Source organism: Triturus cristatus, chromosome 9, assembly GCF_964204655.1.
Source record: "Triturus cristatus chromosome 9, aTriCri1.1, whole genome shotgun sequence".
In the NCBI taxonomy this organism is placed as follows: domain Eukaryota; kingdom Metazoa; phylum Chordata; class Amphibia; order Caudata; family Salamandridae; genus Triturus; species Triturus cristatus.
Genome location: NC_140592.1, coordinates 343,083,087 through 343,099,659, shown reverse-complemented (window position 1 = coordinate 343,099,659; position 16,573 = coordinate 343,083,087). Strand labels below are relative to the sequence as shown.

The 16,573-nt window shown below is 44.4% G+C and overlaps 1 protein-coding gene across 1 annotated transcript in view; it reads left to right on the top strand.

The window, feature by feature from the left end:
* Positions 1 to 8,042, top strand: part of ZMYND10 (zinc finger MYND-type containing 10) — a 306,520-nt gene extending 298,478 nt beyond the window's left edge. The window contains exons 11-12 of the mRNA XM_085627752.1: positions 4,680 to 4,805; positions 6,966 to 8,042. Of these exons, the coding sequence (XP_085483878.1) occupies positions 4,680 to 4,805; positions 6,966 to 7,062 (223 nt within the window). The 3' untranslated portion in view covers positions 7,063 to 8,042. The remainder of the gene's footprint in view (positions 1 to 4,679; positions 4,806 to 6,965) is intronic.
* Positions 8,043 to 16,573: the final 8,531 nt, after the last annotated feature.

Below are 16,573 nucleotides of genomic sequence, written 5' to 3'. Positions count from 1 at the left end.
CCAAAATATGAAACAACATACCAGTTCAAATCTATATTATTTAAACGTTTCCTGAAATCTCACCTAACCAATTTCTCAACACTTTATTTTCCATTCTTACCCCACTTGTATGATATTTGTCGAGTCTAGTACACACACATCTAAAGCATGGCACGGATTAAAAAAGCCGCCATGGTCTAACTGTTTTGGGAAATATCTGAATATATAAAGAAATATTTTTAAAACCAGGCAGAGCTTTTAGGAATAAATTCAGGCGAACGTCAAACAAGTGATCCGAAGAGCTGCAGAGAAGTATGGGAGCAAGCAGGACAAAACTCTCCATTTGAACATTTTGTTACTTCCCTGTGAAATGGATCCAAACACAGAAGAAGCCCGCGAGTGGTGCGCACGCCACTGCGAGCCATGGCCTATTGGTGTCTATTACGCGCACCAAGCGCGTAATAGACACCAATAGGCCGTGGGCGCAGCAATGCGCCCGCCTCTGGCCAATAGCGTGCAGTCTTTCATTAAAAGTCGCACGCTAGGGCCAATGGGGTAGCTGAAAAGGAAACGCACACGCACGAGCGTGTGCGATTCCTATGTCAGCTCAGATTCCTCGTTTTTCACCTACAAAATGCCTCGCACCTGCGCAAGCACTGCTGCGCGAGACCTAAAAATAACGAGATAGAGTGGAGGCGGGAGACCAGAATGGAGGTGAATATTTTAAAAAGTTTTGCAGGGCAATGGGCCTATAAGAAGTGCTGGCTGTGGAATCCTTACCCGGCTTCAACAGCAGTGTTACGGTGGATTCCACCATGGTTGGCGTTAATAATTTGGTGAGCAGAAAAGAGTTAAAAACCTTAGCCAAGGGTTCCACTAACAACTCGCAGTAAACTTTGTAGAATGATACTGAGAATCCATCTGGCCCTGGACCTTGTTGGCTTTTAATGATTCATTTTTGCACTCACCTCCTCAGGCTTGATAGTGTCCTCCAGTTCTTGGAGTAGCATTGGGTCAACATGGGGGAAGCGGAAATCTTGCAGATGCCGGTCATGGGTGGCATGGGCCTGATATAATGGTGCATAATAGGTCTTGAAGAGGTTGAGGATGTTGGAATGTGTCTATATGGGACTTTCCTGTATAGTCCCTGATGGATGGGTTGTAGTTTTCGTTTCTGCTGTAATTTGTATGCTAGGAGTGTTTGGGCCCTGCCCCCTTCTCATAATATTTTTGTTTGATAAATAGGAGTTTCCACACGGCATCAGTCATTTAGAGCTGCTCCAGATCGCCCCAAATGTGTTGCAGCTCCCTGTATACCCTATTTGAGCCTGTAGCTTTGTGTTGGGTTTCGAGCCGGGAAAGGTGGATCTCCAAATCGTCCCTTATGGCTTTAGCTAGTTTGACAAAAGCGTATATGTGATTTACGAGTTTGCCTAGCAGTACTGCCTTGGTTGCTTCCCACACAATAGCATAAGACACTCTCCTGTGTCATTTTCCTTAAAATAATGCTCTAAAGACTTCTGCACTGAATCCCGCACCACTGAATCATGAAATGTGATTTCGTTATTGTACGATGTCAGAGCCACATGCTGGGGTGCCCCGGCATCCAAAAACAAAATCACTGGTTCGTGGTCCGACAAGGTCTGGGTACCTATACTGGCTTTTAAGATACATGGTTGAAGAGGGGTGGCAATTAGGATATAGTTGATCTGTGTGTGTGTTTTATGGACATTGGAATAGTAGGTTAAGTCTACATGGTTAAAGAGGGGCGTCAGTTAGGAAATAGTTGATCAGTGTGTGGGTTTTATGGACTTTGGAATAGTAGGTATAGTCTCTGTCCCCAGCATGAGTCTCCCTCCAAATATTCAGCAAATTAAGATCCTGCATGCCTTGTGTCAGAGTTGGGGGATTAGATTTGGGTTTTGTAGCGAGCCACAGAGCGGTCTACTTTAGAGTCTAGTACTGAACTGAAGTCATCCCCAATAATTAAATCACCCTTAGTAAAGGTTGCAACAAATGGGAGTAAGGAGCTATAAAACTCATCCTTATTGTCATTGGGCCCATAGATGGCGAAGAGCATACAGCCAAGGCGCTCAGCCTAGCTCTCAAAACCACCACTCTGTTCCCCCTATCAGCATGTAACAAATCAATAGTTATAGACAAGCCTCGCTTAAATAAGAGGGACACCCCCTTGGTCTTAGTGGGGCCAGGCACATGAAACTAGAGTGGAAACCAGTATGAATAGAGCCTCTTAATGTCAGGTGCCAGGAGATGTGTCTCCTGAAGCATGGCTATGTCCACCTCATTGGTGTGGAGCCACTTCAGTAATGCCTTCCAGTTCATGGGAGAGTTAAGCCCTTGAACATTCAGGGAATCTATACTAACGGGATGTGTTATTTAAACACAATGGGTATTATTGCCCTGCTAATAAGGGCCGGAAATGTTACACCGGCCCAGAAGATTATAGTGCAACCCCCATTTTCCTTGAGGGCACCCAGTGTCCAAGATAAATATAATCTGAGAAGTAGTGCCCACACTGGAATGGTGTGTAAGGGCAAAAACAACAACTGAAAAGCATTTAAGAAAATAAAGCCATGTTCAATGATATAAACATAGCATGGCAACCAAATGGTGTGCATCAGCCGCACTAGAGGGGGCAGCTCGCGAGGGTGCTCCAGGCTCCCACCCACCAACCAAATCAAAAGAGTATGAGGTACAATAATAAGGCCATTGGAGTCCAGGATCGGCTGCAACCAAAGGTGCCACCAAAGGCAGCCTGTCCATTTCATCAGGGGGGCTACACAGTTAGGCAAGCCATGGACCAACCTGCTAGGCTTAACCCCTTCAGTGCCACGCCCTTTCCCCCTCCTGTGCCGGGCGTTGCATTAGTGGGTGGGGTTCATGACGAGATAGTCTCGTCATGGGCACAGCGCAACCGTGCTCCATGACGAGACTATCTCGTCATGGGCACAGAAGAGGTTAATGTTCAAAAATGGAAAATGTCTTATGGGTAGTCATTAGCCGGTACAGGCAAGTCCAGCCACTGGTCTCGCCAGTGCGCAGTGTTCTTGGAGGCCTTTCGCGTTGACTTCGTTAGTGATCCTCGCTCTCCATCCATCTGTGGAGAGCTGGGGGCTGCTGACTTGTCACCACCTCTTCCAGGAGGAGGAACCATATGCAACAAAATTTCCTGATTGATATCAACTGTGAAGACTATGCACAGTGGGAGTCCCCAACAATGTAGGATTTTCTTTTCACATAGATAGGATAGTACCTCCCTGAAGTCACTGCGGTTGGCCAACATCTGGTATGATATGTCTCAAAAAAGGATGGGCTATCGCATCTGAAGATGATGGAGTCCAATTTCCGAGCTGCTCTCAGGATAGCTTTCTTGACCTGATACAAGTGGACTTGGTGAGTACGTCGAGTGCAAGTTGGTTCTATTGTTGATATCAAGAGACAGTGCAATGGGTGCGGTCGAGGGTGAAATCCCTCCCCTCAGATTCCTGAAGTATGTGATGGAACAGCACGTGTATGTACGTTTTCCAGCTCGGCATTTGAAATGGTGGTGCTCACGCCTCTTATCTGTATGTTGTTGCTGTGGTAGCGGTTCACGTAGTCTTCCAGGGCGTACCCGAAGGCATTCTTGGGTCTCTTGCGCTGACACCCTCTCGGCCAGGTCATCCTGTGCCTGGTCCTGTTATACCTCTACCAGATCCATAAGGGACTCGACACCCTTCACAGATTGATCTAGTTTGGTGAGCGCTTTGGTAAAGTTTGCATTCACTGCCGCAATATCCTTCTTCATTTCCAGCAGGAATGTCTCCCTTCGTCGCAGGTAGGAGTAAGTCTGAGGGGGATGCGCCGTCTCCCCATGGAGTCTTCTCTCTGGCCTATGGGCCGCCCGTGCCCTTAGGTGTTTTCGTGGCAGATTAAAAAATCTTTAATAAAGGAGGACTTTGGGGGGTTGTGGTGTGAGAAGGCCATAGGGGAGGCCCTCCTCTCTCGGGATCCGCTGCTGACAGTTGATACCGGCAGATCAAGACAGGCAAAAGAAGTGCACCAAATGCTCCAAAAATTGTCCCTAAATTACATGCAGGCTTCCCATAATGATGTGATGCTCATCCTTTTCCCATCAGTTCATGCCACTGCAGCTCGAGGGCTCTGTGAGCTATAATTACCAGTGGCCCTCACGTGGCAAGATAAGAGCAGGGAGGCCCCACAGCCACAGCCGTGATTTTGCAGAGAGGCCAGGTTGGAGCTCTCAGCATCAGCCACGTGCGGCGGGGGTCCTCCCTCCGATGTGGGTGAACATCTTTATTGCGGAACACCAACAAACTCACCAGCACGATCGCAGTCGCGCCAGTTGCCCACTCAGCCGCTCTGGTCCCTGCAAGTTTCTGCCAAGCAAGCGGCCGTCACGGCCCCCCACGGAGTCAGCTATGAGGCCGTAGCAGGCATTCTCTGGATCCCCGGCTCAGGAGCTCAGGCATAGCATGCCATCTTGGGTCCTTGTCCAGTCCACGCCCCAAGGGTGCAGTATCTTAAAAGTATCTTTGTCTCTGCTCCCTGACTTAGCATCCATTACCTCCTTACACATGTGTGTGTATACTTGGCTCTCCCATCTTTGGCAGCCACGAAGCCTTTCTCTAATGCATGTGCCATTGCTTTACAATACACTATTTTTTCTTTCTCCACAGGTGGGCAGAGACCTATAATCTTGATTTAATGGAGACACTCATACCAGAGAAACCCAAATGTGGATCATGTGGCTCAGAGGCTGCAAAACGATGCTCCCGTTGCCAGGGTGAATGGTACTGCACGAGGTGAGTTCAGACTTCTCAAATTCCTAACTCTGTGAGATTGTAACTTATGCATTCATCCAGAGGAGCTCCTGTTATGAGCCCAGAGCAATTTCTGAAGAATCCGTCAGTACCAGATATAGATTTATTGGTTCCAATCATAACAAATGAAAGTGTAAAGAATTACAGCTCGTGAAAAACTCTCTGAAGCATGTTCTCATGAATCTTGTTCAATGGCATATACTTTCATAGTTTGTTTAAAATAGTTTTTATTATCGTACAATAGGGCCTTTCCTCGTACCAAATAACACAGTGAAAACTCTAGGAGTCAAAGTGGATGGATGGACTCCCACATCTCATTCACATTATGTTGTTCAGTTTTGTAGAGCTCTCTTTCACCCAAAGGTCTCTTGGCACTAAGACAGTTACAGAATGGATTTATTTAGAGAATGGAAAGGTCTTTAACAAAAAACTTAGATCATAATGAGAAGAAAGAATTTTTTGCAAAACGCCTCGTCTTTTGTTTTTTCAAGGTAAACTCACATTCCAGCTAGAAAAGGAGAAGGGAGGATAGGTCTGAGCTTGAGCACATGCAAAGTACAGGAGGAGGCAACAGCAGCTGTTTGACTCTCCACTTCTTTTCTAAGCTTGTTTGCTGTGTTTGTGCTTCTGGCTAGGGTCTGCAATCAGAAAAGAGCTTTATGCATCCGGCCATGAAACTACAGAGCAGATGCCTAAGCCCATCATGACACATACAAAAAAGTGATGGATGGAATGCTTGAGTTAAAATCAGCCATTGGTAATTACTCGGGCTGCATTCTAGCTCATCATTTTTTGCAAACCATGATGCCTCATATTAGACCTATGCTTTTCTGCAACACTTGTTTGGTTAGATAGCAGTTATTTGTTGGCTGTCTACCTCCTTTCATTCTCGGGGTATGATGTTTTCTGTTATTGGTAGAAAACCCATTTTCTCTTCAGAAACCTGATCATGTGGACTCAGGTGGACAAGCCCCTATTATAATCCTAATGCAGTAATAGAGCTTCAAACGTTAGCCCTGTTATACTGTCAGTACATGTGGGATTGCAGAGACAGTGTACCATCATTTTTCCACTCAAGTTGTACTGCCTTTATGTCCACTCAGTTTCCTTTTTCTGAATTTAAGAAGATGCGTTAGGAAAGTTTGGAGTTGTTGCCTCTACATAGTCATTTAAAAATTTTAGTTGGCTATATTGTAAAAAAATGTCAAAAGAAGATGTGCCTTTAGGTAGGGTACATGTAAAGAAGAGATTCTCTTGTCAAGTGCTTTGGAGTTATTAAGTGTAGTTTCCCTTGACGAAAAACTTGAATTACACATAAGTAACTTTTTCTTGTGCAGACTTGAGCAAAAGATGTCTTGTGCATACTGAAAACCAGATCCGGCGGTCGAGCCTTCTCCTACATTGCTCCTAAAGTGTGGAATGACCTGTCGCTACATATAAGAGCCTCTTCCTCACTTCCTGAATTCCACAAAAAGCTGAGCACCTGGCTTTTCAAGTAGTACCACTAGGCCCTAGATCTGCCTAGACTCAAACGTTTTCAGCCCCCCAGAACACCCTCCAGGGTGATCGTCTGCTCTACAAATCTGCATTACATAACATGTCTTTTGTTTTTTGTAAAAATCTACAAATTTGTTTCTCTCACCTCATTGTAAAAATATGTATTTTCATAACTCAATCAATATTTTAAAATAGCTTTCTTGTCCTTTATCTAAGAATCCACTGAGGTAACATAATGCATACCTGTTGGGTCTTTTAAAACAAAAAAATATAGGGCAGTCCTATATATCTAATCCGCTATATTTCCTGACCTTTTCCTTGGATATCTGTACTGATTGTTATGGAAAAAAACAATAAAGACGAATACAAAAAATATTGTACAAACATATATTTTTTTCACTAATTTTATGCTAGTTCTAGTGCATTGAGATGGCAATTCATGGTTTTTCAGTTTCATCCTTGTGCTTGAGGAAACAATGTGTTTGTGCCTGTGTTGTTAAGTGTGGCTCTGAGATCAGAATCCATCTTAGCTGCAAACAGTCACCTCACAGTGCCCTTAAGATAACTGATCTTCTTGTCTCAAAGATGACTCCGCTGTCCCTGTTCGATGTTTTGTTGATGCCATTCTTGTACGTTTTCCCATAGAGAGTGCCAGGTGAAGCACTGGCAGAAGCACAAGAAGGCTTGCGATCTGATGGCTGACGCGATAAGAAAACTGAAGGAGGTCCAGATGCAGTCATGATGGAGGGCCAATGCTCAGTCTAACACACTTGTCTTCCTGCGAACACGACAAGGACAGTTCTATGTCCCTCATCAGCAGAGTGTGTTCCAGCAAAAATTGAACCGCCCCTACTCGCCACATCAAATTCACCCATCGTATACCTCATTTAGCTTTACTCTCTGACACCAGCAGCTTTTTTGTTTCTCACTCTTTCATCTTCATTCATCTCTTTATCCCACTTCCTACTCACTGCCATACTAGAAATGAATACCTTTCTCTTTTCTTCTGACGTCTTCTCTGATCTCTTTCTTTGATATTTTCTCCATGTCCTTCCTTTCACTTTTACCTAATCTTCCAGTTTTCTTCTGCAGCCTATGTCCGACCACTTCTCTTCTTCATGTTCTCTGCATTGTGGTCTCCTTTTGTTTTTATGTACTGCTCCTGACCCTGTGTTCGTTTGATGCATTTTCTAATTCCCAGCCTTGTATTCCCGTCTTCTAGGTTTAAGTGAGGCATGCCAAGCTGCCCTCCCATGTTATTTATTTCATCTCAGGTACATCTGGTTCTGGTGGGGTCATGTACCTTCTTAACTTGGTTGGTTTTTTCTGGTACAATGTTTGTAGTTGGGGGAGTTCAGAAGAAGGGAAATCACCAGGTGCTAGTTGCAGCCCAGGTTACTCCGAAGTAAATCAAAACCAGAGTGAGGGTGGGGCTGGGGAAAGAGACTTCTTACAAATATATCACCAAGATGTGTCATGTTTATTACTTGATGAGTAGAGGTCAGTGGTCACTCCTGAATTAAAGCCATGCTACTTTAAAGTTTCAGTATTTAATGGGCCTCCTACCCCTCATTGCGTTGAGTTGTTGGAAAGTTTTACCGTTCTCCTTGCTGAATTTCAACTTGGAAAAAAGTGTCTCTCAACACACCAAAAAGTTGTTTCGACAACAGCAGAAAAATATATGTATGAAATGAATCTATATAATTTAATAAAGCACCACTGTTTTGGAGTACGTATCTATTTTCATTTCATATGTTTGCTACAACCCCGAAATTGCAAGCTTGTTACAAATACTCCAATCACTGAACAGCTACCATGAATGCAGGAGTAAATGCTGCTGCTGGGCAGTGATGCTCATGCAGATTGCTGTAGGTGGTTGTCGCCTGGATTTGCCAGGGTTTGGGGGTCTAATCCATGAAAGCCCAACCTCCTTTGGCAGTGGCCACCATCAGGGGCTCACGGCTTAATGTATCACTTCCAGTGTGGGACTGTCGTCACTCTTGAATCTGTAGGCCTATTGCATCATGAGGAGAGACTATGAGCCACATGTATCAACATTTATAATAGCAGTTACCAAATTGCGATTTTCGGAGAAACCACAATTAGGTAATCTCTAATACAAATGTATGAAACTCCAAGAGTTTACTATAGCGATTCGTAGGGGTCGCAAATCTACCTACCTCATAAATATTAATGAGGTGGGTCACATGGATGGTGGCCTGCCCCACATCTGTGATTGCTTTAAAATAAAGCTATCTTTTTTTTTTTAATGCAGCCCGTTTTCCTTAAAGAAAAACGGGTTGTGTTTTAAGTTTTCTTTTCATTTTTTTAAGAGTAGGCAGTGGTCTGTGGGACCACTGCCTGCTCTTAAAAAACATTTTTGCATACATTCACAAAGGGGTAGGGGTCCCTTGGGGACCCCTTCCTATTTGCGGATGGGCTACCACCTACTTGAACTAGGTGGTAAAATGCAAATGTTTTGCGACCGCATTTCGGTCACAAAACATTTGTTAATACTGATGCAATTCGGTATTAGGGAGGGACACCCTAAACAGCCCCTTCCTAATAGCGAATCGCTAACCCATTTTGCGATTCTGCAATAGGTTACCGAATCACAAAATAGGGTTTGGTACATTTGGGAATGCCTTTTTTCAAGACCTGAAGAGAGGCACATACATGTGGCCCTATGAGATCAACAAGTCTGTCACCTCCTGCAGCCTATTTGTAGCGTTAAGTGTGTTTTTATTAACACTTTTAGAATGTAAAAGTACTGCATTAATTCATGGACATAAACTAAAATAATGTATGGTTCAAAATGTTATTATGCAACACATGGACCAATATCATCCGTATGTTTACGTTACTAAACTACATTGCAGCATCTTAACCCTAAACTACAAGGTGTGTTGAAGGAGGTTAAATGGAGGTATGAAGAGCATAACGTTAAAACAGCGCAAACAACGGTCACCTCTGCCTTTTAGAAGTGTTGATGTTTCGGATCCCAGACTGCACTGTACTGATAGTCGCTTTCAGAGCTAGTTGATTTTTTCTGGCTTGTGACAGTGGGACTTGGGAATAGTGTGGGTGTAGTTTTTACTTGTTTTGTGTAGGGTCTTTTCACGTTTATTCAACATTTTTCATTTCTATTAGACATTTATAAACTTTCCTCAGCTTTTCCTGGTGATATTTTTGAGCCAAAGTGCCTTTGCACTTTGTGAAGTGCCCTTTATGTGACAGAAAAAACTCTTCTAATTCCCATCACGCCTACCTTCCGAGTTTACATTCCACTGCTGAAAGTGAATTTTGTATGAAGATGTCCAAAAGGACACTAAAAGTTTGTGAAGGAATCTGACTCCATGGCAAGCTGGAGAACATGAAGGCCAAGTAGGAAGAAAAGAGGGTCTCCACAGAGGGTTCTACCTTTACTGCATCTAAGCCCTCTGCACTCAAGGACTTCCAAAGAGGTAGATCCTGGTAGAAAAGGTGCTGGTGGAAAGAAAATGTTGGGCATCGTCATTCCCACCTCTCCTGACAATGTTGATACCACCCAGGAAATTGACGTCCGCCACAGGTAGGACACTGATTTTTTCACCATCGCTCGCTGCATTGATATCAAAGTAAAAGCCCCAGCATTGGAGATTAGGAGAATCTTCTACATCTAAGTGCTCCCACTGGCTGATGTCAGCCTCATGCTCAACATCACTTCACTCAACGATGAGGAAAACCTCGACGCGGACACAGTTATCTATACTGAGACACTTAATATTGAAGCATTGCACTGCTTCACTCAGACCGATGTCAAGAGCATGTTTGTCTTCCGCATCTTCAGTAGCTGAAGTATCATTACCAAAGAAAAGACCTCCGTTATCACTAGCCCCTTTTGGGCCTTTACTTTTCGGGGTACCAGCGGAGCATCCAGTTTGTACTACATTGAGGCTGTTGACTCTACCAACACTTGTGACACCAAAGGTGATGGTGCCAAGGCCAACATCAATGTCTCTGATCAAAACGAGACCTCATCTCCCAGAAAGTAACCTTGGCCTTTATGTTCTTCACTTCCTCAGCACAATTACCGGCTACACCAAAAGTACAAAAAATACAGAACTTTCGCCTTCAAGTCATCTGGTTTAGTTAAAGTGACCTCAGCATGACATACACCAACATCTTTCACTGGATCGCCTGCTAGAGTTTCACTCATAAACATTATTATCTGCTCTAAGATGTCCCAGACAGAGGTATTGCAAAGCTAAATTTTCCTCTTGAAGCTTCTCAATTATAGAGAACTTACAACTTTGATCAGTGCCTAGACCTTTACTTACCCTATTACCCGGTCTTTTGGCGGTAGCGGAAGATTTTTCTATGGCAACAATAAAGGCGGCATCACCTCACCTCTTAAATAAGTACAGGCCTTTAGAAGATGACCCAGCTTTTTACGCCTTGACATGGGACTGATTGTCTCCTGCATTCTACTGGTCACATATGACAGATGGCATATATGGGCTCTGTAGTGGGATCTGAAGTATCAGTGGACCAAACATCAAGGACACCTCTCGAACCCCCTTCAGATTTCAGAGGAGACTGTGAACGATTTGCAGTGGTGATTATTGGACTACAATGGTTCAGCGGCAGACCTCGCTACCTTTCCTACTGGAGCTCACAGTTGTGACAGATGTATCCCTTCTGGGTTGGGGCAGCCATCTGGGAGAGGTGGAGATTAGAGGCTTCTGGTCTCCTGTGGAGTCCTGACTCCATAACAGCCTTTGGAGCTGAGGGCCATCCGCTTGGCACTGAAAGCCTTCCTCCCAACCATCGAGGGGAAGCTGGTGCAGGTGCTCATCGGAAAAACCACTGCCATGTGGTAGTGCAACAAATTAGGTGTGGTGGGTTCATAGACCTTGCACCAGGGAGCCTGGCACCTCTGGAATTGACAGGACCATGAAGAAATCTTCCTGATGGTGACCCACCTAGCAGAATCGTTGAATGCTAAGGTGGAAAAGCTCAGCTGTCAGTCGGCGCCTAGCGGACCACGAGTGGCAGTTACACCCAAAGGTGGCAAGTGGTCTCTTCCATGGATAGGGAGAACCTTGGCTCAATCTTTTCACTACCACTGAGAATGCGCAATGTCAGCACTTCTGCATGTTGGACTTTCCAACATTTTACTCGCTCTGAGATGAAACAAAATGAAACTCAGGAGTCCATTATGCCTTTTGCCTTTTTGCCAATACCACTCAAGCCCCTAGTTCTCAAGAAGATTGGAACCAAAGTGGCCCCTGAATGGGCATGGAGAGTATGGTATCCAGAACTCCTGGGCATGAGCATCTGCCCTCTGATGTGGCTGCCACTTAGGGAGGATCTGCTGTTGCAGCAGCAGGGAAGGGTTCTGCACTAGGGCCTTCGCAATTTTCATCTTCATGCTTGGAGATTGAGGTGACAGGTGAATGCCTTCAACATTCCCCCAGAGGTGACTGATATCATCTTGGCAGCCAGGGTCCCTCTGTGGAAATCGAAAATAATTTCTGTTAGAATAAGCTGAAGCTATCTTGTTTGCAGCATCAATTTTGTTAGCCTTGTAATTCTTCTGTCTTCACTGTTGCTTGCTTTTCTTTTCTGCTTGAGTCATCAGCTTTAGTTAACTCCTTCTGTACTGAGCCAAAGCAAGACCTGCTGAGAAAAGGCCTGTAGCTGCTAGAATGCACCTGGAAAAAAATGTAACTGTCTACCATTTCCTACTGATGTAAGCAGTTCTGTTCACCCTCCCACTTTGCTGACTAAGTGATATCCATCTGCCCATGTTTGTCGGTAGTTATTCCTGTGTATGCTTGTACCTTCTATTTGTAACTACATGCTTACTGTGCAACAAACTCAGTATATAAGCACCATGGTCTGTGACTTCAATGTACTACCTCAGGCAGCACTTGAGAGTGCTGTGTGGACGTAGTCCCACTCATGAGTGATTAATAAACTTGTTGTTTGAATTCCAGCTTCAGTGCCGATCTCTATTTTGTTGGTCTAAGGACCCGTGGACAAAGATAAGGGTGAACCCTGCACCGGTGTGCCCCTTAAAAGGCACATTTCCACAGTTTGGCGCCCGACTCGTGGGGCTCATCGGATACGTGGCCGCCAAAGGAGTGGTCTTGACTGAAGAGTGGTATTTTGCTGAGGAGATGTCCTACATGAGGAGACCCTTGTCTTTGCAGACCGAAGTGATTTTTGCGGTTTTCTCGATTTGACCCTCCAGGTAGTGGCCGGTCCCGACTGAGATTTCATTTGGCGCAAGTTTTGCAGTGACCATTAGATCGACCAAGAGATTGGCAGTTGGAGGTTGGAGACTCTTGTTTGGTAAGGTCGCTGAAGCGGCACTCTTGATTTTGGATTTGCTTGGCCAAGTTTCTGGTTTTGTTTGTTTGTTTATACTTTGCAAAAGAGAAAGGCAGTAATGTGGAGATTTTTTTCTACTTTGACATATCCTAAGAAAGTGGCAATTGTTAAGTGTAGTGCACACAAGAAAGTGACTGATAAAATAGGAAAAGGAAATGCCTTTGCAGATTACACAGCTCGTGAGACTGCAATGCAGCGAAGTACAACATCTATGTATGTAGTTCACAGGCTGAACGTTGGCATGATGCCAGACAAGAGGTGCTGGACATGCAACAATCTGCTTCTGTTGATGAATTAGACCAATGGTCTAAGGAGGGAACACTGGATGATGAGGGCTGTTGGAGGAATAAAGAAATGACAAAATGGAAGTTCCCCACAGCCTATTTACATCCTATGATTCACATGGCACATGGGCCGGCACATGTTGGAGCATCCTCAGTGGCAAAGCAACTTATGCAAGTTTGGGATCATCCAGATATTGCCGGCACAGCTTAAAAGATAGTCCAGTCTTGCCTGATCTGTCTCCAATATTATCCTGGAAAGGGAACACAAACTCCAACAGGAGGGTTTGCAATACCTACTGCACCTTTTGAGGTTCTACAAATTGACTATATCCAGCTTGAACGCTGTAATAATCTCAAGTATGTTCTGGTAGTGGTTTGTGCCTTCAGTAAATGGGTGGAGGCATACGCTACGAAAGATAATACAGCTCTTACTACAGCAAAGGTGCTCCTAAAAGAGTTCTTCCCCAGATTTGGCATTTGTCGAGTTTTGTGGAGTGACAACGGACCCCATTTCATTGGGCAAGTTGTTGATTACCTCATGAAAGGGTTGGGAATTAGGCAGAAATGTCATGCTGCTTTTTACCCACAATCAGCAGGACTAGTGGAATGTTAAAACTGTACCCTCAAATTGAAGTTGGCCAAAATACAGGATCCACATTTTTTAAATGGCCTGATCCACTGCCCTTGGCATTGCTATCCATTAGATCAATACCACATACCAGATCTGGCCTCACACTGTATGAGGTGGATTTTGGAAGGCCAATGAATATCTGGGGGACTCCTAAGCCACACTCTAAACATGATGTACCTTATGTATTGATGAATGACTATTTGTCTCAGTTGACTGCCAGTTTGTCTTCTATTTATCAACAGATTCGGGAGACTCTTCCAGACAGGTCGCAAGGTGAGGGCCACTGCTTGCGCTCTGAAGACTACGTGGTAGTCAAATCCTTTCAGAGAGCCAGCTCCCTAGCACCGAGATGGCATGGCCCTGAGCAGGTGCTACTGTCCACCAGGACTGCAGTACGAGTGACGAACCGGAAATTCTGGGTCCGTGCGACACACTGCCAAAAAGTGTTGCAAGATCTAGTGAGCCCAGCTGTGTTGGCAGATCACTGCGATATCCTGGACACCGAGAAAGGACAAGCTACGACACCTGAAGGACCTGAGGAAGTCTTCCCGGACCACGCGATCCCTGGTCGATATCAGCTGTGACCCAGGAAGAAAGACACCTTGTTGCTGAAAAAGACTGTTTAAGCCACTGTCCTGGGTACTGACAGCCTGAGTTACAAAGGGGGATAACCTTTTAGTGACTACTCGTCTCAATCTCAGTGAAGAAACCAACGTCTGCCCAGGACCTTAGGGCACCATCTGTTTTGTCGTCTGACACGAGATGAACATGCCTAAGGAAAAGAGACAAACTGCTGCAAGAGTTTGTGATTGAAAGAGTATGTTCATTATTGGACTCACTTCGATTGTTGTTATCATTGCTACAATAACATGGGTTGTAGAGGGAGTAGCTCCTGCTCGAAAACTACTGACTGCTACTACTCCTATCCCCATTGAACACCCCTATTTCAGTCTTCCTTATCATGAGCAGAAGCACAGAATGTCCTATCTCACCAACACTTTCATTCAAATGTTGCACCATACCCACAATGCTACGAACATTACCAACTGCTGGGTATGTGGAATGATGCCAGCTCATCAGAAAAAGGGAGGAACGCCTTTTATTCCTTTGCTGTTTTCACAATGGCTCCAGCAGAGCCTGGTTTGCATTGTTATGGGCTTCTGAAATTGCTAATATTACCTATGCTGATGTAGGTGGACTGAATGCCTGGTTGAACAGAGTTTGTTATCCTGATGAGGAAGGAGATCCACAAGCTAAAGTAACTGTATGGGAAATGGAGGAGTATCGTCGAGAAAATTCTTCTGCGCTCTATGTTTTCCCTAACACTCGAACAACTAAGGGAAATGGGCCTCCTGTTATAGCTGTTACTAGAGCTCGCGCAGACCTTTGTGTGAGCAGTATTGGCAGTATCCCTGTGGGAAAAAGTGACTGTACTATAATGCTGAACATTACTGGAATGAACAATAGCAATTTTTGACCTCACATAACACCCATTTCATTTGTGGAAATAAAGGTTATTACCATCTACCTATTGGTTGGTCAGGTAGCTGCTATGCGTCCTTTTTGCTACCACCTGTGTTCTTGACAACTGCATCCTACCACAAAGACTATAAACTGTATAATGACTTTTCCAAGAGTCAATTCAAGAGGACAATAAATCACGATGAGGTGGATCAAACTGATACTGCATTACAGCAGTACATTGACTTTAACTTGGGACTATTCTTCTTTGTTGGTGCGGCCTTAAACAGCAGAAAGATAAGGCGCTTGACACGTGTTGTAGAGGCTGTAACCAATCAGACAGCCATGGCACTTGGAAATATCACAGAAGAACTACAAATTGCAAGAATTGTGGCGCTCCGAAACAGGATGGTCCTTGACGTCATCCTGGCAGACCATGGTGGAGCATGCCGCATCATCGGGAGCAGCTGTTGTATGTAAATCCCTGACTACGTCCCTTCAGTTTATGAAGCAATTTCCAAAATGCACAAGATATTCACTGAAATCCATCAGGATTCAGGGGCATGGACTTTGACTGGGTGGCTATGGATTATGTTTACTGTATGGGGCTGGAAAATATTGTCAGCCCTATGTATATTTTGTGCGAATCTTTTCACCTGTTGCCTATGTATCCAATGTGGCCCGATGCGCTGTTCCCTTTGTGTTTCTACCTGTACCTCATGTATATCAACTAAACAAAGTGTCAAGAATGTAAAAGCCCGCCTAGCAATGGACCAGGAAATTAATGAACTCATGAGAATAGATGTACAGGATATCTTCCATGCCCCTTCTAAGTCGTGGAGATGTCTTCAGCCAATGCTAAAAGGGTCGTCTGTGGAAATCGAAAATAAATGCTGTTAGCATGAGCTGAAGCGATCTTGGGGCATATGCATCAACATTAGCATTTGCGATTCCTTATTAGCGAAAAATAAGGAATCGCTAATAAGGAATAGCAAAAGGCTATGCATGTAGGAATCGCTATTCAAATAGCGATTCCTTAACATTCCTTATTACCGAATCGGTAATACCGAATCGGTAATAAGGAATACCTACCCATTCATTCCTATGGGCTTGGAGGCCCATAGGAATGAATGTAAAGCCATTCTGTATTAGCGATTCGGTATTACCGAATCGCTAATAGCGGGAGCACATTCAAGGGTGCCAGGGTGTCAAAAGGACACCCTGTTGCACCCCTGAAAATGATATGTGCACATATGTTGCACACACACATGCTCTAAGGGCATGTGTGTGCGCAACATGAAACTTTGAAAAATGCACAAAAGTGCATTTTTCAAAGTTTTTGCAAATTACCATGCAGTTCATCTTCATGGTAATTTGCTCCCCTTATTAGCGAAATCGCTAATTTTTTTACTTTGATGCATTGCATTTAAGGAATCTCACTTTGGGATTCCTTAAATGCAATCGCTATTTAAGGAATCGGTATTTAAGGAATCCCTATT